This window comes from Tenrec ecaudatus, chromosome 6 (assembly GCF_050624435.1).
Source record: "Tenrec ecaudatus isolate mTenEca1 chromosome 6, mTenEca1.hap1, whole genome shotgun sequence".
Taxonomy (NCBI): Eukaryota; Metazoa; Chordata; class Mammalia; order Afrosoricida; family Tenrecidae; genus Tenrec; species Tenrec ecaudatus.
Genome location: NC_134535.1, coordinates 100,444,665 through 100,472,156, shown reverse-complemented (window position 1 = coordinate 100,472,156; position 27,492 = coordinate 100,444,665). Strand labels below are relative to the sequence as shown.

The 27,492-nt window shown below is 45.3% G+C and overlaps 1 protein-coding gene and 1 pseudogene across 2 annotated transcripts in view; both read right to left on the bottom strand.

Annotated features, from left to right (window-relative positions):
* Positions 1-536: 536 nt before the first annotated feature.
* LOC142451564 (heat shock cognate 71 kDa protein pseudogene) lies at positions 537-2,151 on the bottom strand (annotated as a pseudogene).
* Positions 2,152-18,344: 16,193 nt separating this feature from the next.
* Positions 18,345-27,492, bottom strand: part of IPO8 (importin 8) — a 92,183-nt gene continuing 83,035 nt past the window's right edge. For both annotated transcript variants that reach the window (XM_075551916.1, XM_075551915.1), the window contains exons 23-25: positions 25,750-25,953; positions 21,421-21,537; positions 18,345-20,550 (exon numbers count right to left, since the gene is read on the bottom strand). In XM_075551916.1, coding sequence (XP_075408031.1) covers positions 20,453-20,550; positions 21,421-21,537; positions 25,750-25,953 — 419 coding nt within the window. In that variant the 3' untranslated portion in view covers positions 18,345-20,452. The remainder of the gene's footprint in view (positions 20,551-21,420; positions 21,538-25,749; positions 25,954-27,492) is intronic.

Here is a 27,492-nt window from a genome sequence, read left to right as displayed (position 1 = left end):
ATCGAGACTACAGCCAAGACAATCCTGCTCTGCTCTGTCACATGGCGTCACTAGCATTGGTACGCAACAACAGCAACGTGCTCCCTTGGGAGGCAGTAGGATATCACTTTTGAAAAAGAACACAAGATCTTTTTGCATGATCTCTCTCTCGCTTTCTCCTTCCTGCCTGCTGTATAGTCCATACTATAAGATAAATAAGAACAAAAGAATAAAGTCAATCCTGCTTTTATAAAATGTCAGAGCCATGATACAAAAAAAAACCAAAAACCAAACACATTGCCATCAAGTTGATTCTGACACAATTCACCAAAAGGAACCAGTTTTCCTACCTCCAATCACTACTCTTCTCTATCTAGTTACTTATTTCCAAGTTTTACTTTTACAGCTGCAGGACATTGCATTTTCCCCTTATAATATGATGCTAATAAAGTGCAATGTCAGCGTCTTTTCCCTACGCACGTGTTCTATGTTCAAGTACTGAGAATGCCCAGAAACTTAGGATAGCGGCTGTAACTTTCTAACTGCTGGTCGATGTGCTACAAATCTGGGTCCTTCCAGTTTTTCTCTGGAACAAAGATTGGCTCAATCACCTCTTCAGTGGTGGAACCAGATGAGGCACTGCCAGATGGCGGGGCTCCACTACCAGGAAAACCTCCAGGTTATAATGGGATTTATAACTTCCAGGTTATAATTGGTAATGATGGGGTTTCAGACATTTTTCATCCGTTTCTACTGATGTTCAAATTCCTCTTTGTCTGCAGTCTGATTCTTATCAAACCAGTTGATTTCATTCCACTTGTCAAGATCTTCTGTTCATCCTTGCTCTTGCCTCGAAGCTTCTCATCTTCAATCTTGCTTTCATGTTAAATGCAGAAGATGCGAAGGAATCTCTAGAGGACCCCTTAAGTCTCTGCTTTTCATCTTCAGCTTGGTACTTCTCATGTCTTCTTCACTCACGTGGCCCTTGTCGCTAGAGACAGTCATCTTCTCTCTCCCGGGACTCTTGTCCTCAGCAGAGACGTTGAGAACATCATCGGCATCGAAAGCAAAGGTAACTTCAATCGTACATCACAGGATACAGGAAGTAGGCAGCTCAAACTTATCAAGTAGGCGGGTCATGCCATGCACATCTTTATGAAGACAGGGCACCAGGCTGGCAGTCACCGTAGGTTGTGAAGGTCTGTGTCTGCTTAGTAGGAATGGCGGCCTTGCACTCAAGGAGAACCGTCATGGCTCCACCGGCAGTTTCAATGCCGAGAGGGAGCAGTGATATCCAAGAGCAGCAAATTGTGAACATGTTCAGATTTTTCTGCAAATATGATGGCTGCCTGGACCATAAGCAACAGCCTCACCGGGGTGGATGCTCTTGTTTAATTCTTTGCCGTTGAATAAATCCTCACGAAGTTTCTGAATCTTGAGAATAAGAGTAAAGCCATCCACCAGGATCAAGTCATGGATCTCTTTGTCTAGCTTGACATCCCCAAGGGCTTTCTCCACAGGGTCCAGGGTACCACAGAAGGGGTCAGCAGTCAAGACTTCAAACTGGGCTTGGTAATGGAGAGATAGAAGTTGATTCTTTCACACAATCAGTGAAATCAATACCGACCTGGGTGCCGGAAGAGAGTGGGGTTTATACATGCACAGTGCGTGGCGATGGACAGCTCTCTTATTCTCACTGATGTATTTTTTATGCTTGCACTTGAACTCAGCACTAACATAGTTGACGAATCGGTTGTCCCAATCTTCTCCACCTAGTTGAGTGTCTCCTGCTATTGCGCTTTCCTCGAAGATTCCATCTTCAATTGTGAGCATCGACCCATTCCCAGTGAAAGATCAGCACATTTCTTCGGCACTAATCTTTTTTCTAGGCCCTAAGCAATAGCAGCAGCAGCAACTGATTCTTTGATGAGTCTAAAAGTACATTGAGGCTGGCTATGTTTCGAGCATCTTTGGGAGGCTGATAAGTGACAGCAGCATTGGGAACAGTCTTCCGAAGGTAGACTTCTGGGATTTACTTTATCTTTGGCAGAACCACAGAGGACCCCTTCTCAGGATAGAAATGTGTTATTTCTCCCTTATATTCTACTTGGACCGTGGGACTGCTTGCATGGTTGACTGCCATGAGGGCCAATGAATCATATCACATTGAGAATCATCAACTATTCATCCATTTAGACATTTGGACATTTTTTAAAGGGGTGTGTGTGTGTGAGATTCATAACAACTTGATTCTTTGCTGCATCACGAATTGTCAGCATCCCTGAGAGCAGCCTAGCTTGGCTTGGTTTGGGTGCCCTGGCCATTTGTAATTATCCAGGTCAAGGTCAACTATAGGCCCCTTAGGCAGGATTGCTCAACATACGCGTAGGTCCTGGATAGGTGAACTAACATATACAAGGCTGCTGTCACACTAAATAAGATCTCAAATCCCTATTGTCCAGATAAACTCCTAACAAGAAAGTGTCAAAGTTGGGAGCTAAATGAAGAGATTCCGATTTTCTAAACTTCTGGTGCCTGAAAAATTGCCCATTCTGAACAATTTCTGCTTATCATGAATGAATAATCAAATAATGAAGATTAGATAAAACAGAGCCATGTCATATTGACTATGACAACACTGTGAGTTAGGCATTGGACTGCTAACTACAAGGTCAGCAGTTCAACTCCACCAGCTGCTCTGCAGGAGTAAGAGGGACCCCTGCGCTCCCATAAATATTTACAGTCTTGGAAACCAGGGATAGGCTCGCTATGGATCAGAATTGGCTCGATGGCAGCAGCTTAGGTTTGGAATGAGCACTGTGAAACTGTCCCTTTGGCTTAATTTCTAAAACCCAAAATATGGTCATTGAATTTTTCCTCCTTTAATTTTTATTTTTATAAAATTGGCAGTTTTCTGGAAGTTTCTGTTCATGATCGAGCTATAATTTTTGTCATCAAAAATAAAAATAGCCTATTGATCTGTAGATTCATGCTGTTTACTTGGTCAAATTTGAGTTGATAGTAACCTTGAGCTGCCAAAGAAATAACAATAGAATAACTAATACTATGCAATAATCCTATTTTAAAAATATATATATATATATATATATAAAATGTAAAATAAATTCAAGTGACCCATAGCAGTTCTTCCAGCATGGTCCCCATTGACAAACTTCTCTCGTATTTATTGTCTCCACTTCATCGTAACTGCATGACAGCGAGGTGCATGAACAAACAGATAACGAAGTCAACCTCATGCTCTGCCCTCTGAACCATAGAAGCTAGCCGTTGTTTGCTATTTTTTTGTAGCGACTGAGAATTGTGGCAGGGCATGACGACGTTAGCTGATAAGTCATTGCTCCGTGCTTGGGTGCATGATAGTGGTGCTGGGGTTGGGAAGAGGCACAAAGGAAGAGTAACTGTCTTCAAGGATAAACATCTTCACCTTAGCATTCCTGAAAATTCAGGTTCTCCTCCACCACCACCCCGCAAGCACACACTCCACCTGTGGCGTGTCCTCATTTCCCAGCCCTGGCACTTCGCTGAGTTATCCATTGGAGGGATGGGGCTCTGTTCCTAGCTCATCTGTTTCCACATCAACTCTTCTCCTTTACTTATTTATTTTTATATATTTTGGGTAATAATTTTTTATTAAGAATTAGGTAAGGTTTACATTTCAGATCATTTTGTATTCAACAGTTTGCATTACTTATCAAACCCCCAATTGTTTGTTCTCCTTGCCTCCTTTGATTTTCCTTCATCCTCTTGTGGATCAGTATCTTCTCCTTCACCCAAGTTAATACCTGTCAGTGTTCAGCCTTCTGCGTCCTCCTCCCCGCCTTCCCTTCCCCTGCTCGGTAACCTCCAAAGTCTATGCCCTTTGGCCTTTGTTTTGTTTTTTCTTCTTCTTCTTTATAACACTGGTCTCATACAATATTTGTCCATTGGTGACTGACTAACTTCACTCAGAATAAAGTTCTCCAGGTCGATCCATGCTATGAGATGCTTGGTGGTTTCATTGTGTGTGGGACCAAAGTTTCCTTCCCCATCCTTCCACTGATGGACATTTAGGCGGCTTCCTTCTTCTAGCTATTGCGACCAGTGCTGAGATGAACAGGAGTGCATGTGGCTGTGACTTCTTTAAGGTATTGACCCAGAAGAGACTTATCTAAACATGTTTTGCTTGGACCAAACCCGGGGGGGGGGGGGGGGTCTGACCTGCAGTCCTAGTAACGATGCCTTTAGATTAATCCTCATTTTTAGGGTGATCTACTGTTCCACTCACCAAACATAGACGCTGAGAGCAGAGTGTGTGTTTCTGGGGAGAATCCTGGGTGAGGGCAATCGAAGGTCCATTCAAGTCGTTTGTAAATGTGGCGTGTGCAACCCTGAAAGCGAGTTGGCTTTGATGGATGACGGCTCGTGTGTGTCAGAGTAGAACGGTGCTCTGTAGGGTTTGGGATCACTGGATTGGGGGTAGGGTGTTGGGTGGAACTAGATAGCCAGGCCTTTCTTCCAAGGCACTCTGGGTGGGCTCAAACCCTCAACTCCAGTTAGCAGCCAATCACTCAATTCATTGACACCACACAGGAAGCCTAGGCAGAAAGCTAATAAAATTTGAACTTAAGGGGTTTGCAGATCGAGGGAAACGTACAGTTGTTTGGACAGGAGGGAGCTGCAGACAGAAAGGCCCAAGTGTGGACAACAGTAATTGCTGTCAAAATGTCCAAAGCACGTGCCTTGGACTGGCAATCTCTGCCCTCGAAATTAAGCCCACCCCTGTGCACAAGGGTACCTACACAGATTCTTTGGCCTGGGCTTTTTCACTGCCTTAGAAAACCTGGCCACATATCTGAACAAAGGCCAGAAAGGACAACTCCTCCCTTCCCTTCTGGCCATCTTCTCTCACGACCCCTGAGGGATCGCTGAGCGTGTAAGAGTGGAATACTGACAACAGCTGATGTCTGCCTAGTGCCTGATTTGGCAGGCCCTGGGGTACCCACTTTGCGAAGCCCCCTCCTACTGCTTCTCTGCACAACACTGTATACAAAGTATGTCAGCGGCAGCTTCCCAGGCAACTTCCACTTGCCAGTTTCCCATTGGCGTCGAGTGGACTCCTGACTCCTGGTGCCCTGATGGGTGCAGAGTAGGACCGTGGAAAGCAGGTCCCTGCGCCTGTCTCCTTTCCCAGTGCCTATCTGTGAGACACTTCCTAGAGTCCTAGCCCTTCCATTCAACCATTGCATCTTGGTGATAATCCTGCCAGATGCTGTTCCCGATCTCTGATCCTGGATGAAGAAACCCAGTTCTCGGTGGTGTTCCAGGCTGACCACGGGCTCATCCCACCAGCCAGGGGGCAGGTAGAGCTTGAACTCGGGTCTTCGGACTCCCGTCTGCCAAAGGGGAATGGCACACTACCTCGGCAGGTCAGCTCAACAGTGTCTAACCTTCTCCAGAACAATAGCGCCTCTGGACCTTCAAACTGGGTGGCAAGCCTTAAACCAATTTCATCGTCTTCACCGGCCTCCTCCCAGAAGTGGAGAAATTCCACAGTGCTGATGTGATGAGAAATGTGAATGAGGGGGGGGGGGCAGGGCACTGCGCTCTTTCTCACTCTGCCAGGCTATTAGCCTAACTGGGTTTCTCTTCCTGGACAGCCGTCTCCCCCCGCCCCCCCCCACCCACCCACCAAGCCTTCTCCCTCCCACCCCCACCTCCCTGTCCTTTATCCTCCTCCCGCCTCTGTACTTATCCAAACATTTAGAGTGAGTCAGCGCATCTCTGAAGACTGCTAGCATGGACTTCTGCCAACCACGACTCTGGGTTTGTTTCTACCCCGACGTTGTTCAATCAGGGGAGCAGAAGGGGAGAAGCTTGTCCCTGCCAAAGGCCGTTGGGCAATGTATGGCCTCATTCTGGAGCACAGTGTCAAACAGGTACGTGGGCCCTGGTGGCGCCACGGTTACGTGCTGGGCTCCCACCGCATGACCGGCGCTTGGACAGCACAGTAGCTCCTCGGGAGAAAGGCTGGGCTTTCTACGCCTGTCGACAGTGACAGTCCCCGAAACCGCGGCGGGTCGCTATGAGTCAGCGTTGACTTGACGGCAGCGAGTCTGATTTTTGGAATGTGATGGTGGAATTGCTTCTCTTTGTTAGCTGCTATTGATGATTGTGTGGGCAGCTGTTTCCCATCCCTGCAGTGGCGTGAGATAAAGAGGTATCAAAGAAAAACGAGGAATTCCAGGGAACCAGAATGGCAAGTCCAAAAGGCTTACCAAAAATTATGTTAATGACTTCCCAAGGCATGATGGGCCATGGATACTCTTTTTAGAGGCAAACGGGGACATAGCAAGAGTTAGAAATACCACACTATTTTATAGTTTAAAGGGATGAGTGCATCAGGGAAATGCACTTGGTTGTTTAGTATTCAATTCTAGAAACAAGAAAAACTGCCCTAAGAGAGGAGCTGAAACCAAGGGCTCGGATAGAAAGAAAAGGTTTTGAAAATGATAATGGCAGCCTATGTACAAATGTGCTTGACACAATGGATGTATGGATTGTGATAAGAGCTGCAAGAGGCCCCCAAAAATGATTTATTAAAAGAGACAGAAAAGCTGCCCTTCTTCTGACCGAAAGGATGAAGGTGCCCCAGCTTGTCCGAGGTGTGCACGGAGCACAGGCAATAGCAGAAGTTGACCACTCCCACATTCTGATCTGTTGACTTTTGGACAGTCCCCTCCTCTATTTTTGGTGGCTTTGGGAAAACAGATCCACTATAAAGAAAGACACTTTTGAGCATGTCAGTTAGTAAGGTACACTGCTAATCCTAGTTAGTACCACCGGACCATGTTGGTTTCATCCCATTACAAAGTGCCACAGAGGCTACATCAAACTTAATTGACAACAAACCCACTGCTGTGATCCAGGCATTTTCGGCAAGGCAGAACAAAAACAACTGTCACCCAGCAGGGCTTGCCCCCTCCCTAGATGACAGCACCACAGGGAGAGCAGCCAGTCTGACCCGCCCACATGGGGACAAACCAAAGGGGATGCAACAGACCAGCAATGCAAGCAAAGCCTCAAAGTCCCCAAAGAATCCTGATTGCAGACTTCTCACTCTGGGGCAGCACATGGCACCTCAACCAAACTGGTGGGGGGTTACTCACAAGGGGTCCACACTGATAGTCTAGGGTAATGGGGGGGTGCACTAGACCACTCCATTCCTGACTGCAGGAAGATGTGCCTTTTGGACACGGATGCTGAGGGGTAAAAGTGTTGTTAGGTAGGCGGGTCCCGGGATATGGAACCCTGAAAGAAAAGGAGATGGGGTTGAGGAGTTATAATGGGGCCTGCTCGCTATTAACAGAGAGAGTCATCTACTCTGGGTCAGGATACCAGTTAAACAACTCTTTATAGTGTGTGTGTGTGTGTGTGTGTGTGTGTGTGTGTGTGTGTGTGTGTGTGTGTGTAATAGGCAGGATAAACAACCCCAGGAGACAACCAATGGTTGTTGGGGGTTGGAGGTGGAATAGGAGGGGATAAGGCAGGAGGAGGTGAGTGATGAGCCAATAATGACAGGAATAGGGCAACAGCAAGAGTTATAAAATTGACGGTGGTGAGGGTGCAGTGTTCCTGGTCATGTTTGACCAATCGAAAAGTGTCTTAGAGGAATTATTGAGAGGTGAACAATGATAAGTATGATAGTGGGGCAGGAGGAAAGAAAAAGAGGAAAGTAGAAGAAAGTAAAACTTAAATGTATATAGGTATAAATATGTATCTATATTATTATTCAATATAGGTGTATTTGTCTATACATGGATATATATGTAATACAACAAGGAAGCAGATAGACTTTGGGCCTCTACTAAAATCTTACCTCAGTACAAGAACACTTTGTTCTAATAATGTGGCACTGTATGATACTCACCTCCCAACACAATTGCTGAGGGCAAAGTGGGTGCATAAGCAAAGGTGATGAAGAAAGTTGATGGTGCCCAGCTATTAAAAGATAAAGTGTCTGGAGTCTTAAAGGCTTATAATTAAACAAGTGGCCATCTAGCAGGGAAACAACAAAGCCCATATGGAAGCACACCAGCCTGTGATCATGAGGTATTCATGGGAAGAGGTGTCAGAAGTTCAAAAGCAAGCTACCAAATTGATGTAAAGGGGCCTGGATGTAATGGAGACCCAAAACCCACCTGAAAGATAATTGGACAGTCCCTCTCAGAAGAGCCACACAGAAGGGATGATAAATACAGGGTGTGGTAGAGCACTGATGAAACACATAACTGTCCTCTAGTTCTTTAACATTTACTCCCCTCACTATTAAGGCTAATGTTTTACCTAATTAATATTGTTAGACCTGCATAGATTCATTTGTATAATTACGATCGTTCGAGGCAGGAATGCCAGGATGGATGACCCTTCAGAAACAGCCAGAGGAGTAATGATTTCCTGAGGATACATGAAGAGTGTATGGGGGGGAGGGGGCTTATAGCAGTGATGACTGTATAACCCCACTCAAGGGAAGTGAATAACAGATTTGTAGGTGAATGGATATATTAGATGGGGAAGATATAGCTAATATGTGTGTGATATCTTAGATGATAATAATATAACAATATAATAATAATAACATATAATAATAAAGGTTCTTCGGGAGATGGGTGGGAGAGGGAGGGGATAAAGGGGAGCTGATGTCGAAGAGTTCAAGAAGAAAATGTTTTGAAACAGATTATAGTAGCAATTGTACAATTATGCTTGATCCATATGAATTATGGAATGTTATGACATCTGTAAGAGCTACCAATAATACTGTCACCAAATAACCCTCACCAAGTGGCAGCTCAACAAAAGTCCTCAGGAACCAAAGGCTGGGTTAGCTATTATATTTCATGAACAATTCTGCTCTTGTATTTAAACCCCAGTCAACTTTAAACCCGGAATGTAGACATGAGAAGCTGAAAATAGAACCCAGAGCAGATCAGACTTGAGAATACACTTGAATGAGCCTGAGAAACAGCCATACAAGTTCATGCTGGACATGAAGCTGCCCTACTGAGGGAGGAACCGTCTCAGCAGCTGGAGTGAGTGACAGCGCATCCATCGCTACAGATGAGCCCACGTAAAGGTATCAACTGAAGATCGTGCCTGCACATGTGAAAATCTAATTCCATCAGGGCTGCGGAGGGGGCTCTACGGCCATGCAAACAGAAAATATGAATTAGATCATGGCCGCTCATTTGTGAGACATCTTGCCCAGTAGAAAAACAAATGGCAGTGCCTGAGAAGAATCGTCTGATCTAAAGGTGAGGCTACAGATGGAGTCATATTTCTGTGCAGACCTGGCTTAGTCCTAGCTGTCCTTTAGGGTGACTATGAGTCAGAATCCACTCGATGGCAGTGAGTAGTTTGAGAGTACACAATCTAAACCATTTTTTTTAACTCAGTTATCTCATGTACTCTCTGGTTTCAACCCATTTCCCCATCTTGGGGTGTGCGGGGGTCCTTCGGGATAGTGCAGTTCTGCATTCACTCTGCTGCTGCCAGTTCCGCCCGGCGCCCCCACCCTGGTTGGATCGGATTCTTCCCTAGGATGCAGGGAACATTGTTTGTAGGGGTGTCTCAGCGTGGAGGCAGACACCTGCTACCCTCGTTCAGAGGAGCGACACCTTCTCCAACAATGCAAACAATCCATTCTGCAGTTCACCAACAAGCTGACCGGAAAGGCTTCTCCTGTCTGACTTGTCAAAACATGACATCAGTGCCTTGCACGTTAAAGAGGGAAAAGTCGTTTATCCGGTGACTCTTGTTCAGCTTCTATTTTTAATACCCTTTTCCTCACTCTCCAATTTCAAAGGAAAATAATCTAACACAGTAGAGTTCCATTATCCCAATATTTCTCACAGGTTGCTAACAGTGTCACAGTTACAGGAGAAAACATTTATTGGCACTTCCGGAGTTTCACGAAATATTTTACACAAAGTCACACCTCTTTACAACAGAATTGAACTTTTTCAAGTGAATTCCAAAGGTAAAATAAAGATCAATGAGAGGCAGAAGCAATGTTTGAAGGCATTGCTTTTAGATCTGAATCTTAAGAAATGAGGAACATTTAAAAGGGGGCTTACCTCCAAATCAAACAGCTGTGTTTTCCAGGCTGGCTGAAGCATCGATGCCTAGGTGATTCTGCACCCACAGAGCGTATGGTTTCTAACCGATTGTTAAACCCATCAGGCGGCAGCTGTTTGCCCTCCTCTTGAACGCGTGGTCAACAGAATACAGGAGATTCAAAACAGAGTTTCACAGCGCGAGGCTGTTTAGGTGTGCGTGACACCGTGTGAAAGGAGTAAGACGTTCAGTTTACACATCTAGTTTAGGGGAATCTGGTTTTATATATATAGCATCGTCAGGATGTTCCAGATTCAGAATTAGAACTGTTTAATATTTCCAGTTTCTCCCACCAGAGAAACTCTCCCGAAGAAAGCAACGATTGGCTGTCGGATCCTTGATTGAGACTTGAGGTAGTTTATTATGCCAACCTGGCCGATAAACACATGTGGGGTTAATTGAAGGGTGGAGGGATAAATGGCTCAGTGAGCCTCGCCTTTCTAGTTCTCAGTCTCTTGCTTTCAGATGGTCAGACCAGGGTGCAGCTGCTTTAGCCAGTTCCCGGCTTCAGCTGGCAAGGCTCACTTCCTATAAGACACCCCTGAGGAGAAGACACATGGACCTACCCCGATGCAGCCCTGGATGCTGGAGCAGCCATGTGGAGACTCCTGCCAGCGCTGAGATGTTTACACGCTCACTGATTCGGCTTTCCTCCTGCAGTTGGCATCAGAGTGTGTGTTTTGTGAGATGGAGGGGGCTTTGTGGTTTGGTGTCAGACATATGGGTTAATGTTGGACTTGTGGGCTTGGGCCGCACTGGGTTGGGATGTTTTCTTGATGTGCACTTAACCTTTCTATAAAACTCTCTCTTAAACATGAGTTTCTGTCGATTTGTTTCTCTAAAGTACTCAGACTCACACAAGACTTCAGAAAGAATTGTGAGGTATGACAAGTTGTTTAAGTTGTTGGATGCAGAAACAATCTGATATGTAAACCCCAACCTAATTCACACACACACACACACACACACACACACACACAGGCATCAGAAAGATTAAACTTGGTTCTTCTTTGACCTCAGGTAGGGACAGAGGTGATTCAAATGACAAGAGGAGTCTGGTACCTAAATTTCCTTCAGTCAATAAGCTTCTCAGCTATAAACATGAAGGAGGAAAAAAAAATCTTTAAAAGCAAAACCAAGAACCTGTGGCATGACAGAAGGAACCCAGGGAGGAACCAAAAGCCCTGGAGAACAAGACTAAACAATCACTCCTAAATGTGGCCTAGGCCCAGGCAAAAACATTGCTGCCCCAGAGGGCGCATCCGTCTGGTAACACTCAGCTGACTTCAATCTACTCATGTTCCACTGGATTTCAAAATCAGAATAGGCTGGCATCGAACAGCGCCCTGGTGGCCTAGTGGTTACGGGTTGAGCTGTGGCTATTTGAACCCGCCACCCCCTCCACAGGGAGAGGCAGGCAGGGCTTTCTGCTTCAGTACCGGAAACTCTTGGCACTGCTTCTATGTTTAAGCATGCTGGAGGAGGTCTGGTGGCATGTTGGTTCTTCATTGAGCTGCTCATCAATCACACTGTTCCACCCACCATTCCTCGGGAGAACAGGAGGATGCAGAGTCGAAACTGATTCCAGGGCGATGAGTTCTCTCTGCTCATTCCCCCCAAATGAGACAAAGCCCCCTCCCTCCCTCCCCCCACCCCCCCGCCCAAGAAACACACACGTCTCACTGGTACCTTGCCAGGGCGAGCCGTTTTTAATGTGAAAATGTCACTGACCTGAGTAAGACCTAAGGGATTGTGGGTCACACATTGTCAGCAGTTTGAACCCACCAGCTGATCCACAGGCGAAAGATGAGGCTTTCCGCTCCCCTAAAGATTTACAGCCATGGAAACACACAGGGGCAGTTCGATTCTGTCCTTTAGGGTCACTAGCAGGTGGAACTGACCCACCGGCAGTGAGTTTCGAACATCGGATCTGTGTGTTTGTGTCATGTGAACATCCTGTCCCCCATCTCATTTTGTTGGGTGGGGGTGAACAAGGCAGCGGACGCTTTAGTTCTCAGTCTCCAGACAAAGAGACACTGTAGCCCAAAATCGCATCAGTATCTAATGTAAATCATGAAATAATAGGCTTTCAGCCAAGACTGAATTAGATTTTAAGGCTCTTCGCGTGAGGGTAAGTGAATTTTGTTTGTAGAAGGAATTTGAATCACTGGGGAGATTATGGTGGATTTTAACCATGGTCCCTAGTGAATAACATTAGCCAGTGTCTACACTCCTTTGCTACGTGACTTTCTCATGCGGCCCATCAAGAGGGAGCTGAGGCTGATTTGGATGGACCTGTTCCGGTCGAGAAGACAGCCCCACATATCAGATGCTAGCCTATCGCCAGTTTGAAACCCAGCAAGACACTTTGCAAGCTAGATTGGAACAAATCAGGCAACTCCCACTTGTATTCTTCAACCTGGCTACCATTGTATGAAGAAATTGGGTCTCCTTCACAGAGTAGGTGACCACATGGAAAGCGATTGGCCTCCTGGTCCCGAGCCCAGCCCCAGGCAGTGCACTGGCAGAAAGCAGCGGAACTGCATGAATGAGCCAACAAGAATGGAGGGAAGATGGAAACTGCTTCCCAGAACCACCTCATTTGGGGGCTGCTTGTGCAACAAAACTGAACCTTGCATAACCATCTGTCTAATCAATCCTAAATTCCCTTCTTAAACCATCAAAGACTAGTTTCCTGATCTCTGCAGTTGTCATTTAGCTGTGACTGAATGAAGACAGTTTGACAATCCCTCTCCCCTAAGCTCTAAATATACAGAACTACTTAAAAAAAGGGGGGGGGACACATTATCTTCTTGTATTTGTTACTTATTGCAACATAACAACCTATCCTCAAACTGCTCTCTTAAACACAACAAAACATTAATCTTGTAGTCCCTGAGAGAAATCCAGGAGGGGCAATTTGGGCCATTCTGGCTGGGCATCCTTAATGAAGTTGCTCTGGAGCTCTCAGCTCTGGAGCTCTCTGAATCCTGCACTGGGGTTGACAGGGCCGCTGTGCTTACATGGCCGTTGGCAGCAAGTTCCATTTCTCACGCTGTGGACCTCTCTATGGCCTGTAATGACACGGTGCAGGAGGGTGGGAGCAGTAACAGCACCAGTCTAACTTTAGGTGAGGTAATTAGAATCAAGAGCAGCCCAAACCTGGTTCCTTTGAAGTAGAGGTCAGACCTACCTCCTCCCACCTTTACACCACTTCAGACACCAGGAATCCCTCCCACAGCCTGAGATCTTAACATGTTGCAGTGCCTACACAGAACCCACAAACTAGACTTCAGTTAAGTGGTTTAGGAAGGAACAGGTTACAACTCAGGACCAGGAAGCATGGAGGCAGACTCTGTTGTTCAGTGCAGGGCAGTTCTCTCTGGAGGACAGGCCTCCTCTCTGCCCTCTGGCCTCTGCCATCTGTCACAGCTGACTACCACAAGGCCCCGCCTCCTCCACCCCACCCCCAACTGCTGCCACCAGCTCTGCCACTGGGGCCCTTCCAGGCCTGTCGCTACCTTCAGTATCACAGACTGTGACTCACTTTACAGCTCAGTTCTTTCCTCTCTACTTGTTTGTACTTCTTTCAAACACTTCTGTAGTGTTTGCTCCTTTCGTATACAAACTCAAGGCATGGCCTCTTCCAGCAGGGGCCACAAAAGGGTCAATCCCTTCTTGGTGGGCCACTGACCCACCTGAAAAACGCAGTATAAAGAGAAAAATCATCTACTGCCATCAAGTTGGACCCAGAGCAACAAGAAGAGCAGGGAAGAACCACTCCATAAAGGTCCCCAGGATGCAGAGAGGAAGGGGTCCCACTACACGGCTCCTACCAGAGCAAAGGATGAGAGGGAGGGAGGGAGGGAGAATACGACCGACCGAGATGGAAGCCCCAGTGTCGGAACACCTGCTCCACCTCTCTCCTGATAAACGCTGAGGGCACTTACAGGAGGATCACCTGGGGATCGTGCTAAAATGCACCTTCTGATACAGCAAGTCTGGGGTGCAAATGAAAATTCTCAGCAGGGTTGTAGTTCCATGATCTTCTATCAACTTGAACTTTCCTAAGTGCAGGTGCAGAGTTCACTCTGTGGTCAGGTCCTGGCCTGATGATGCCTCCTTGGGGTGTGGCCTGCTATAAGAAACTGGGAGCCTGGCTCTTTGGGACACTGCCTTCCTGCCTCAGTGACTCCAGGGGCAGCCCCCCCGTGGGGCAGACTACTCTGGGAGGCACCCTGGTATGTCCCCCCAACACTGGATCCACAAGGCCTTCCTGCATCACCTACCTGCAGCTACAGGACACTAAAGAGGAGCTGTGGGCGAGCAACAGACTTATGAACCTGAGCTGCACTCGGCTGGGATGCCTGAGTATACCGTTACTTCTTGACTCAAAGCTCTTTCTTATACATACATGCGTGTCATTGGATTTGTTTCTCTAGACAAGGAGGCCGGACAAAAGGCCAAACCTGAATAAACCAGTTCGAACAGCTTGTGTGGGCTACCACCTATGGAGCTGAAAGCAGCAGCTGTCAGGTGGGAGCACAAAGAGTCAACAATCTTGATAACTTGATTGGTTTCCACCCTTACAAAGTCTCTGGCTACCCAATCACAAGCCAACTAAGGAGACGGTCGGCGGGGGAATCTTGCAGTACCGCCCGTATGAAGTGGTAAAGTCTCACTAGGCTACTGTGGAAATACAGTGTCACGTAACAAAGATTTCTAAATACAATTCCATATTTTTAAATGATTTTATTGGGGACTCTTACAGTTCTTATAACAATCCACACATTCATCGTGTCAGGCACATTTGTACATATGTTGTTATCATCCTTTCCCAAACATTTTCCTTCTACTTGAGCCCTTGGTAATTTATCAATTATTTTCATGTCTCACATTGACTGCTGTCTCCCTTCACCCATGTTTCTGTTGTTCGTCCTCAGTGGGGGGAACTGTTATACGGCGATCATTGTAATCTGTTCCTCTTTCTCCTACCTTCCCTACCCTCATGGTATCGCTTCTCCCTTTATGGTCCCGAGGGGGTTCTTTGTCCCAGATTCTGTGTATTGAGAACTCTTTTCTGTGCCAGTGCACATGCTCCAGTCCAGTCGGATTTATAAGGCAGAACTGAGGTCATGATAGTGGGTGGGGAGGAAGCACTAGAGAAATGGTGTGTTTCATCGATGCTATATTGCACCCTAGCTGGCTCGTCCCTTCCTTGTGATCCTCCTGTGAGGGATGTCCGATACAATTCCACATTTAAATAGTGCCGTGAAAACCAACGCGCCCTGGTAGCACAGTGACTACCACCAGGCTGCTAACAGCAAGGACAGCAACAGAGACGAGGTTTTCTAGCCCCATACAAAGTAACAGTCCTAGAAAATCACGGGCGCAGTTTTACCCTGCCCTATAGGGTCGCAATGATGTGGGGGCTCGATGGCAGTGAGTTCGGTTTGCCTGAAAACTGATCTCACTCCCACCAGAGAAGACAAGACCCTCATGAGAAATGCACACTTCTTGCTGGTCCCTAGGCTGGCAAAGTTTTTTCAATGTGAAAATGTCAACTCACTGGAGTGAGACCTGAGGGGCTATCTGACATCAGCAGTTCCAGGTAGCTAAAAGACGATGAAATTGAATGTTACTGTTTGTGTGACTGGGACTGAACCTGGCTTGGCAAACTTCCTGTAATAAACGTACACCATAGATTTTTTTACTTTTAAAATATTAATCTTAAATTTTTATCATAAAAATCAGTGTCAACCCAACTCCTCCAAATACATGTTGAGCAAATATTTAAGCATCACAGATCAAAGAAAAAACAAATTACTGGCTTCCTTTAGATACTTTTGGTTGCAACTCAGCAAGTAAATTCAATTTCAAGTAAGGTATGTTAGATCTTGTGGCATTTTGCAATCTAGGTATTACCAGTGTGTTCCTTTGGTTTTTTAGACACATGCATATTGACCAGTAAGAAAATAAATGGCTGTTTAAGGATTGGCCATAAGCTAAGCACTATACTAGGTGCTTCGAAAGCAATACAAAACACTGCCATCAAGGTTGCTTCGGACTCCTGCCGACCCTGTCCGGCAGAGGACAACTGCTCCTTTGGGCTGCCGAGGCTGGAAATCTTCACAGGAGGAGAAAGCATCCTCCTTCTTCCAAAGAGCAGCTGGTATGTTCGCCAGGCTGCCAGACGGCTAGCTAGAGTAAAGCCGGTGACCCGAGTTAACAGCACACTGCATAACCCACTAGGCCACCGAGCTTTCTATGATTCATTTTTATAATCTTAAATAACATTCTAACATGCTTCCTTCACTCTTTAACAATTTAGTAGTCAGATGCCACTGGTCAAAGGAGCCCTGGTGGTGTAGCAGTTAAGCACTCAGCAGCCTCCCAAAGCCTGGTGGTTCACACGTACCAGTGGGTCCCCGACGCAGAGACGGGGCAGTCTGCTGCTCCTGGGGCATTGCTGGGAATCAGAATCAGCTCACTGGCTATAGGCGAATGAGTTGGAAGTAGGCTTTACCATCACACAAATGGTGCCCCAGGCCAGCATTTCATGAATGCTCCCAAACTGATGGGATACCTTTTCCTTTCCTTCCAGGTGATGCGGCCAAAAGGCTCTCGCTGTGGCAGGGCTTCCTCACTCAGCCTGCACACCCTGGTTTAAGAGATGGGCTCTGGGCTGCGGCTGCCGGGAGACCGGCTCACAGGAACCCTTCTGTCCCCCGTGCAGACAAGCAGCCAGGCTAACACATGGGCGGACTTTTAATCACCTGTTCAAAACACAGCTTTTTCTTTTAAACTGGCATCGGATGATCAGTCCAGCTTCAGATCAGTTGAATGGTGTTAGGCTTTACATTGAGCTTTGCTTTGTTGTTAAACTTTGTGAATTGGGTGACGGTTTACAGAACAGATCTGTTTCAACAAGCCATATAAATTTTGTTTCAGCCCACTGATTCTAATCCCCACCACGTAACATCACCTATCCCACATCTTCCCTGTTTCCATGTTTTCTTTCCCTGAGCCTTCTAAACTTTGTCCTGGGGTGAGTGCTGATTTAAAATGTTTGATTATTCTAAGGCTTGCACACCTCAGTTGTGTTACTGTGTTCCCCTGATAGATGTATTATTTGGCTGAAAATTAAGTCATTGGGGCAATTTCCAGAACTGAAGGGTGACTAAGGACAACAGTCTTGGGGATTCTAGCAGTCTCTGTCCAACCAGTTAAACCTGCTCTCTTTTAAGATGTTGAGGTTGTTCCACATTTTTCTCCCACCCAAGTCAGGAATTTGATGTGATTCCTTACCACTGTAGTCAGCCTGTCGCCAGCCTCCGTCTCTGGAATTACTTTCTGTATTGCCGCGAGGCACAAAGCTGAGATGAGGATGTCTCCTGGAAGGTCGAGATAATGCTGAAAATCGTCTGTTCATTTCACCTGCTTGTTAGTAGCCCAAAAGCTGATCCTGCCACCTGGGTAGTCAACCGAGACATCCCGAGATTGTCTTAGATTTAAGGAACCTTCTTGTTCTGTCTGCTTGGAAGTCATCAGCAATTGCATGCCAAGATTATCCTGGCACCTGAGTTAACATCAGGAGCCCTGGTAGCCCTGATAGTGTAGTGGATTACGCCTGGGCTGCTAGCCACCAGGTCTGCAGTTTGAAACCACAAGCCACTCTAAGGGAGAAAGATGTGGCTCTTTGCTCAACAAAAAACTTACAGTCTTGAAACCCAAGGGCAGTTCTACTGTCGTCCAGGGTCGCCGTGAGTCAGAACTGACTTGACAGCAGTTAATTCTGTTTGCTTGTTGGTACGATTCCTCCAGGTTGTGCATTTCAAAATTAAAAAGCATGCAATCTCTGTGTATTCGAATTTCAAAGGAGACCATACAGTCTGCATCACTTTGGACTCCCTGCTGGTGTGACCTTCTCGCTCTAACTTGGAGTTGGTGAATTTTCTCTGCTACTCCAGGGCATGAACCCTTCGAAGGATAACACATGTCTCTGATTTTCATCACTCTGGTCCTCAAAACAAGGAGAGACCCAGAGTGCACCACAGAGGGCTGCTCATGAGCTTTTAAGACCCCTGTCACGGCTCACCAAAGTAAGATGTAGACCCCGTTATGCCTGCCAGTTGACCCTGACCACCCCCCAGATTTCAGAAAGCATTTCACACAAGAGTTCAGAGGCTTGGGAGTCAATCTGCATTTTATTTTACAGTACATTCATAAATTCCTGCATTTCCAATGTAACCGGATCACATTCGCTGTTGCACTGCTGGTAACAAAATTACACAACTACCCTGGCTTCGAAAATAAGAAAGGGTGATGCACATTAATACTTCTTGCCCTTTAATACTGAAGATAAAAAACATCTCAAAACAAATTCCCTAAAACCACATGCCTTTTACAATCCTGGGTGAAGGCATACTATCTCTATTAAGAACAAACTCTATGGCCATAGGTAGAATAAAAAGGATTCAAAGTTTAAAACCTTTAAAATGTGCCACCTCCTCCCACTGTCAAGTTCCTCTTTTAGTGGCCAGCTGACACATCCCGCCTCAATCTGGAAAAGAGATGGCAAAAGAAGAGCAGAAGCCTGGATTCTGAAACTCGTGGCTCTTCAGGTGCTACTGTAAAAATTACTCAAATAACCTTCGATTCTAAAAAGAGTTAGAATTAACAAGGGACAGCACTCTAGGAAGCACCTGCAGAAAATTTGGGTTGAATTGTGTCCCCCAAAACCATGTTTTGCATCCCAGCCTCTACGTCCGTGGTAACAATCCTGTGTGAAAAAGGACTGTGTCATGTGACGCAGGCGTGATCAATGTAGCTGTGGAGGCTAACAAGCTAGCAAAGCAGGGGGGCGAGCTGCCAACCCCAATGCGGGCTGCCCAGGAGCATTAGCCCAGGCGAGACAAGGGTCGCCTCCCAAGGGAGGAAGCAGCATGCTCCAAATGTGGACTTCTGGCTCCCCAAAGTCAGAAAGTAAAAAGGTTGGTTTGTCAGCGTGGCCCTGGATAACTAGCACAAACAAGAGGTGGCAACATTTAGGAGGCACTGGGGAAATTTAAGAGGCAGACAGACATTCCACAGAGATGGAAAACCTGTTAGATTTCTTTTGAATCATTTTGTTGAGTAAAGACACCGTGATCGATATTCTCATCTTGAGCCCCCACCTGCAGTATTTGCTGCGGGCTGTCTTACATGACTACAAGCTAAGGACACACCGACCAGTAATTCCGACCCTCGAACGATGTGAGCAGCCACGCTGAGCTACACAAAGACGAGAACAATGTAAGCAGGGCGAAATTCCTATGTGTGACAAAGGAAGATGTTAGAATTAGTTGGGTCTTTTTCTTACAGAGGAAAATCCTGTTATAAAATGTTTTGGACCCCGGTCCGACACGGCTGGAATGCTAACTTGCGGAAAGTGCAAGCCCCCATGCGGAAAGACCGTGTGCTTACGTAGCACCTTCGCCTTAGACGTTCGATGTGCTTCAGGTGACATTCTCTAGTGGTGATTGAAAAGCACAGAATACGCAGGCTCTTCACGCCAGGGACTACACAGCCCCTATCACGTGCTACCAAGAGACTGTAGACTCTTGAACGTACCAGCCCCTGAATGAAATTGAGACTCATATTTGCTGACTCTGAAAGAAATACCACCCCTGAAAAATGTTGAAAGAGGGAATAAGACACTTCTTCGGAAAGCCACAAAACCTGGCATGAAAAACCAGAGCCAGTGCATACTGTACAACCCCTGCCCCTGCAGGAAGCCCCGCAGGCGGCGGAGCCAGGAGGGGCAGCGGTGTTTTTGAAACCAGAGTGACTTACGGCTCACTGCCTCACAGTAAAATTTCACATAGGCAATGCAGAATAAGTCAACATACAACAAGGTTTACATTATATCTGGAAATAGGTTTTATGCTTTAAAAAAACTGCGATGCACGCCAAAAAAAGTTGGAGATAATTCATGTACAACAGAAGGAAGGCACTGTTATCCGCATAAATCCATTGATTCTGCATGGCAAACCCTGAGACGGGCAAGGCAGCCCCACCTTGGACAGCCTTCCTTTGGAGCATGTGATTGGTCCTTCTCAGCTCAACGATTGCTCTTCCTTTCATACACGACAGTAGCTGTTGAAAGCAGGTTTCCGAGTGAGCAACCTCAAAGGGACGAGGAGGGGCCCGTGGAGGGAGAGAAGTGCTGCCTAATGCTGGAGGCCGGACAGCAGTTCCTCCCCGCCTCACACCACCCTTGGGCCACACAAGGTGGAACACTTTGGTCGTTGATGTTCTTCCCTCAGTTGCTGCTGGGCATGGACCCAAAGCTAAATGCAGAGAGGACTCCATTGCTTTCAAATGTGAAGCCTCCCTGCTGTTCAATCTTCTTCTTTGCCTCTAGCATGTTCCAAAAGAAAGCCAAAAAAGAAAGGGAGAGTACTTAAGGTACAGGTGGGAAACACCTCAAAGGAGCCAGGCTCTTCACGCGTAGCCTGAGAAGGCCACTCCCGGAACTACTTATACTCCCACACTGACCACTCTCACGGGCCTTGGGAGCAGATATGCTACAATCAGGGAAAAACTATTTGCTATAAATAAGCAAAATGAAAACAAGTCTCGTGGTGACCGGCATCAGCTCCCATGTCTCTCTACTGCTGACCAGGCCTTCCCGGCTGTTCACATCAGGTCTAACACAGACTCTGCATGCCTGGAAATCTAAGCAAACGTGGAAGCAGCTTAGTTCTACATTCTTGGTGCTTATTCCATGATTCTGTAATAAGTCTTTTCCCACTGATTCCCTACATGAATCTCTACAAGATTGAATTTCTCTGGCTCAAGGAATCACCAGTTCCTAACGTCCAAGAAACAGAAATGGGGAGTATATCTCTTTTCCAGAAACCAAGCTCCTTCTGAGAGTTCAGAGAGAGCCTTTGGCTGAACTGTCCCGATGGCTGAGTCAGCTGATAAACTCATCCTCAGCGAGACTCATCCCAGCCCTTAGACTCCTTACCTTTGGCTCCAAAATAGGATACGAATGTGAATAAGAGCATTACTACAGACACATATTAATGCACAGATTTTTGCAGAGCTAAGTTATTATAAGTGATTGAAATGAAGTACAACCATACAGTAACAATTCCTTATTATCTTGAAGGGTTGTCCTCTAGCAGTTGTAAAACAGTATTTCGACGTCACCTGGTTCATTAAAAAAGGCTGGCTACTGGCCCCCTGACACATCCATCCAATCTGGGAATCACTCTGGCTGACCTGCCACCGTCCTTCGGTGCTCAGCTATGGTGTAAACTTCCTGCAGGGCTCTCTTCTGATCCTCACTGAGCGGAGCCACCAGCAGCTGGTACCACGCGGCATCCCGATTCTGCACAGCTGTCGAAAGCAAGAAAACAGTCCAGTGACAGTTATTGTTGCAGAGAATTAACGACACGATAAAATTACAATACAATGAGACAGTGTACAGTACTGTGACGACACAAGGTGCTGAATCTGATGCAAGCAAAGGATTCTTTTTGAAGACCACAGAGAGGTAGCAACAAGTCTGGGGCATTGCGAATCCCTGGTTTGCCTTCTTCTCTGACTGCTGCCTCTGAGTAACTGTCATCTCCTCTTCTAGAGGTTTCACTATAGCCGCTTCCTGAAATTCCGGAAGCATCAACTATCTCCAGCTTTGGCAGCACTCCTATACCAGGACTTAAATTTGAACCTTTCGCCAAAACCTTTCCCAAAGCCTAGTGAATTTTTCCCGTTGGAAAGTTCCCCTCAAACTCAGTACCCATCCACTATCACTGAGTCAATTGTGACCCAAAGCAACCTTTATGGTTCCTGAGACATAAATATTTATGGGAGCAGACAGCCTCATCTTTTACTCACCGATTAGCTCTTGGCCTTGGGCCCCAACCTCTAGTAGCCCAACCCCGACCCCACACCCTCTCTCTCACTCACTGCCAGGACTCAGTGCAACCCATGGAGGTTCCCGAGACTGTGGTTGTCCAGGGGGATAGAAAGTCCAGTCTTTCTCCCCAAGAGCTGCTGGTGGTTTTGAAAGGCCGACCATTTGCATCGAAGTCCACCTCATAACCCCTATATCACCAGGGCTCCTTTAGCTAAAAGGAATTTTACCTCCAAAATCCTTTTATCTCCCCACTTGCAATGCTCGTACTATCCGCCTTCCAGTGAAGATGGATAAGCCTTTCTCATTTTATCACGTCCTCTGCACATCCAGTCCTTTCACCTAAAGCAGTGGTTCCCAACCTTCCTGATGCCGCGACCCTTTCTTACAGTTCAGGTGGTGGGGAGCCCTGAACCATAAAGGTATTTTTAATAAATTATGAAGGGTTCATGAAGGAGGGAGGAGCGGGGTGGGAGCAGGAGGGAAAAAAGGAAAATGAGCTAATTCCAGGAACCCAAGCAGAAGGCGAATTTTGAGAATGATGAGGGCAACGAATGTATAAGGGTGTTTTACTCAATTGATGTATATATGGATTGTGATAAGAGTTGTAAGAGCCCCAATAAAATGATTTAAAAATTATTTTCGTTGCTACTTCATAACTGTAGTTTTGCTACTGTTATGAATTGGGTGACTCCTGTGAAGGGGTCGTTTGACCCCCTTCAAAGAGGTCGCGACCCACAGGTTGAGAACCGCTGATCTAAATGTTTCTATAAAATGCCATCCACGCCCTCCAGGGCCTCATTACACTTAAATTACTAAAGGACAAAGGGCCATCAAAAAGTTCTGGTCAAATGCATCTCATCTGGTCACATTCGCCCGCAGAAGCGCTGTTAAAATGCACGCTCTCCGATCCCAAACAAGGCGTGGAGGCTTCCCCGGTGATTCTGCTGCATACCCCGCCCTGAAACGTGCCTTGGAGCAAGCTCTCAGTGCTCCCATCTCGACCTGGATGCTCTTCTGTGCCACAGCTTCTGGGGGAGCTCTTTCACGGTGGTCTCTGCGTCTATCCCTACCTTTCAAACTCCAGGTAAGGTCCAGCTTCTTCCCTGTCTGTGACCATCAGCTCAGCTTTAACACCCACAGCACATACGCTGTCACTCACTTGGCACTTCTATTGAACATCGGGAACTTTGTCTTCTTTCATATGAAACTGTCTGATAACTCGTTCTGTAAGTACCTACAATAGCTCCAGGCGCCCTCAAAATCTCAGTGTTGGATCACATCTCCCCCATTTCTTGCCTGTCTCCCTCACACATTCATAAAGCATCAGATGCAAACGGTGCTGAAGCCGCCTCTGCCTCTTCCCCTCACTACAGAGGCCTTTGGTGTTCCCCTCTTTGTGGTCTACAACTATTTTTGCACAATACGGATAAAATTATCTATTTTTAGACCCTCCATGTTTCTATTGTACAGAACAAGTGCTCAATGAGTATTTATTGAAAATTATTCCATAAATGAAGGTTAGTAACAAAAAGGTGATTAAGTACCTCAAGATCAAATCCTAGACCTCCCGTTTAGCAGCAGCAGGAAGTTGGTTAGCTCTCCTGAGCTACTATTTCCTGTCTTTAAGTATATAACTACCTTTCTTATTTTATAGTATTTTTGTGAGAATTGTGGGAAATAATCTAATTGAAAGTTCTAATGACCCGTGGCACTTAGATGATTTTTCCCTCTTTTTATTTTTATTTTTCAAACTCATAGCAAAACTATAGGACAGAGTGGAACTGCCCCCTTTGAGTTTCTCAGGCTATAAAACTATGTGAGTGGAAAGCCTCCCCTTTCTTCCTGGGAGCAGCTCGCGGGTGCGAACCACTGACCTGTCTGTGAGCAGCTCAATGCAATGCCCGCAACCATCTCTGGCCCTAACTGAACCAGAACTGATTCAATGGCAGTGAGCCTGGCTGTTTGGTTTGGCTTATCTATTTTTCATATTTAGTGAAGATTTCTTTGCACAATCCAAATCCGTAATAATGAAACTTCAAAAGTAACTGGTAAAAACAGCATATAGAGAGATCAAAATAAACAATACCACCAAACTCACTGACTGCCATAGCATCAGTTCTGAATGACAGCAACCACCTTGGCCCCTGTGGGACTGTTCCACAGAGTTTGAGACTGTAAGTCTCTATAGGAGCAGACTACCTCATCTTTATCCAAGAAGCTAGTTGGCTTGAACCACTGGATCTTATGGTTAGCAGTCTGATGCTTAACCTGCTGCGACACCAGGGCTTCTTACAGATTTTTTAAATGGTGATGGACTGTACCTCTGACATTAAGTTAGTTAGATCCCTATACTTTATATCTTTCCCCAGAATTAATTCAGCATAGATTAAAGATCTGGGGGACAAGGGGAGCAGCTTTTAAAATGTTAGAAGAAAACGTAAAAGAAACAAGATCTTGAAGTGGGAAAGGGCTTTCTAAAAATAACAAGAAGAGATGGTTGATGTCAGAAAACTCCTCATTTCAGAAAGTCTTCCTAGTTCACCTTTTAAAATGAACGGTTCAGAGGGAGGGCGCAGTTACGGTCACAAGCGGTATCCACTGCTCACGGACAGCTCAGCAAAGGGACCGAGAAACGCTAGATTACAAGCCTCCTTGCCTCTTCCAGCTCAAGCTTCTCTTCACACGGAATTCAAATATTGCACAGAGTGAAGGGTGATGTCAGAGAGGGCAAAATATGACAAAATAATAATTTATAAATTATCAAGGACTCATGAGAGTGGGGGGGGGGAGTCGGGAGGGAGGGGAAAAATGAAGACCTGATGCCAGGGGCTTAAGTGGAGAGCAAATATTTTGAGAACGATGCGGGCAATGAGTATACAAATGTGCTTTACACAATTGGTGTATGCATGGATTGTGATAAGAGTTGTATGAGTCCCTAATAAAATGATTAAAAAGTAAAATAAAAAATAAATAAAATAAAAGCCACTCTCTTAAGGCAGCTGAACTTCCTGTTCCTTGCCATCGAATCTATTCCAGCTCATAGTAACCCATCATCATTCATTGCCATCGAGTCAATGCTGGCTCACAGCAACCCGATGTAAGAACTGCCCCTGTGGGTTTCCAAGGATTTCCAAGACTCTAACTCTTTATGGAGTAGAAAGCCCAGTCTTTCTCCCACAGAGCCACTGGTGGTTTCGAACTGCTGACCTTGTGGATTGCAGTCCAACATGTAACCAGCATGCCACCAGTAGAACTGCCCATGTGAGTTTCAAAGACTGTAACTCTTTACGGGAGCAGAAAGCTTCTTCCTTCTCCCATTCCTTCCTGTAGGTTGTGTGAATTACTAATAAGCTTATGGTCACAATTTTTAAGCAACAAATGCCAAGAACAATGTATTCCTTTCTGGAACATGGCTTGACCATGAATAAGAAATATGTGCAGATAGAATTGTCTGAAATCATCTTTTCACATGAGGCTCCAGGCTCACCCCATCATTTTAAAGTAACGGAGCTGCAGGGACTGGGTTTGCCTGGACGGGTGTTTTATTGCACTATTCTTCACTTGGTGTAAAACGATGTTTGGAGGTTTCTATCATAAAAAAAGTAACAAATATTTTTTAAAAGTCTAGTTCAATTTGTGAAAAGATGTAAAATTGTTCAGAAAAAAATCTGAGGATTCAGGAAACATACTTAGCAAGGCTTGTGCAAAAAATTGATATTCATCCACACTGTTGTCAAGGTCAAGTGGGGTGCTGAATCCCTCCAGGGCTGTTTCTTCCAACACTTCTTCATCCCAGTCATCCTCCTCCTCCTCTTCATTATCACCGCTCCCATTAGTTGACTGCATTGCTTGAGCAGTTACATTTGTCTCCTCTTCATCACTTGAAATTTCCTCTGTGAACCCATTAGGATTAAAAAGAATTGAAACACAATATAGGACAGAATGATGAAAACGAAACAAAAATTATAAGAATACTCCTCATATTTCCTATAGCTTGATAAACTGAGAATGACTTTTCTCTCTGAAGGTGATTTCCCACTACCCCTAAATCTGTCACCCAGCTGGACTTTGCTATTCAGTGGTTGTCTCATGCATCAATACAAGAATTTTACATAATTACAGATTCTCTATTAGCTTCTCTTTGTTAAATAGTAATACAGATATGTAATTATTGGGCAGTTGTCAGTGCGTGTGTTGTCCATAAAGGTCTTTCAACAATTAATTTGATGCTGAACTGCTCGGGAACACTTCTGCTAACACAACTAGCAAAAGCAATGTAAGGGAAAAAATACAAGTCATGACAACATGTGGGTCGAAAGGTTAAACGCTGAATTGCATTATCAATGTGGATTCTACTTGTGTTCTGTACCAATGTGTCCCAGCAGTTGAACCAGTATTATAACTAGCCATAGATAATAAATATGTTAAGAGGAGAAATAGTCATCTCAAACCAGACAATATTAATCTAAAACTCGTCCAAATCAGCAGAACATAGGGAGGCCCCTGGATGAGACGACAGCAAGTTAGTTCTAGGAATAAGAAAACATACTGCAGACCAAATATATGAGGAAGGGAAAAAGGAAAAGAAAACAGGGCACAAGTATAATCAATCACAAAGATGATTTTTAAAAACTTGCTGATTAAGACGCGAAAGTTTGGAAAGTTTCCTAGCAAACCACGACTTTTTAAGCTAATAAATAGTAAGGAGAACAAAAAAGAGAGCATCATAGCAAGAATATAAATAAGAGCATATTCCATAAAATAGATCTTACAATCATTAGTATACACCTCCTGAAAAAATTATTAAATAAAGTATCTTCTAGTAACAAAGTCGACACAGAATTCAAGAACGAGGCAAATGAAAGTTGTGCTTTGTGCTGGAGGCAAGGGAAAGGGAGTTTACAAATCCTTGTGCACAAACTGAAATGACGCCAATTTAAATGCAAAACAGATTAAATCTATGCATGCTAAAACCACAGAATCCGGCTTTAAACATTTATGTTTTCCGGGAAGGGCTCTGTTTTTTCTGTTAAAAATGTGTTTTGAAATAGAAGAGGAGTAACTGCATTTGCAGTTGACTAATGCTACTTCCTGCTCCCAAGCAGGGAGAAGTTCTGCAATCGTATTACATAAAATCAAGCTTTAATATTCTTGACTGAAATCTGACTCTGATTCTTGAATTAAGTACATTATCTTCATTTACGTACTTTATTCTAACTTCATAAACTTTAAATACAAATGTTTCTCTCAATTATAACCTCTGTTATGAGTCACTTAAAAAGCTTTAAAAAAGGCATTCAAAAAATAAAATAAAAAATCAGGCATTCTTCGTTAATCCGATGGTTCGTTTAACTGCAGGCTAGTGCCTTCTCTGAGGCTGTTCTTTCAGAAAATGGAAGATACTGCATTGCTAACTCCGCGTCACGGTCACG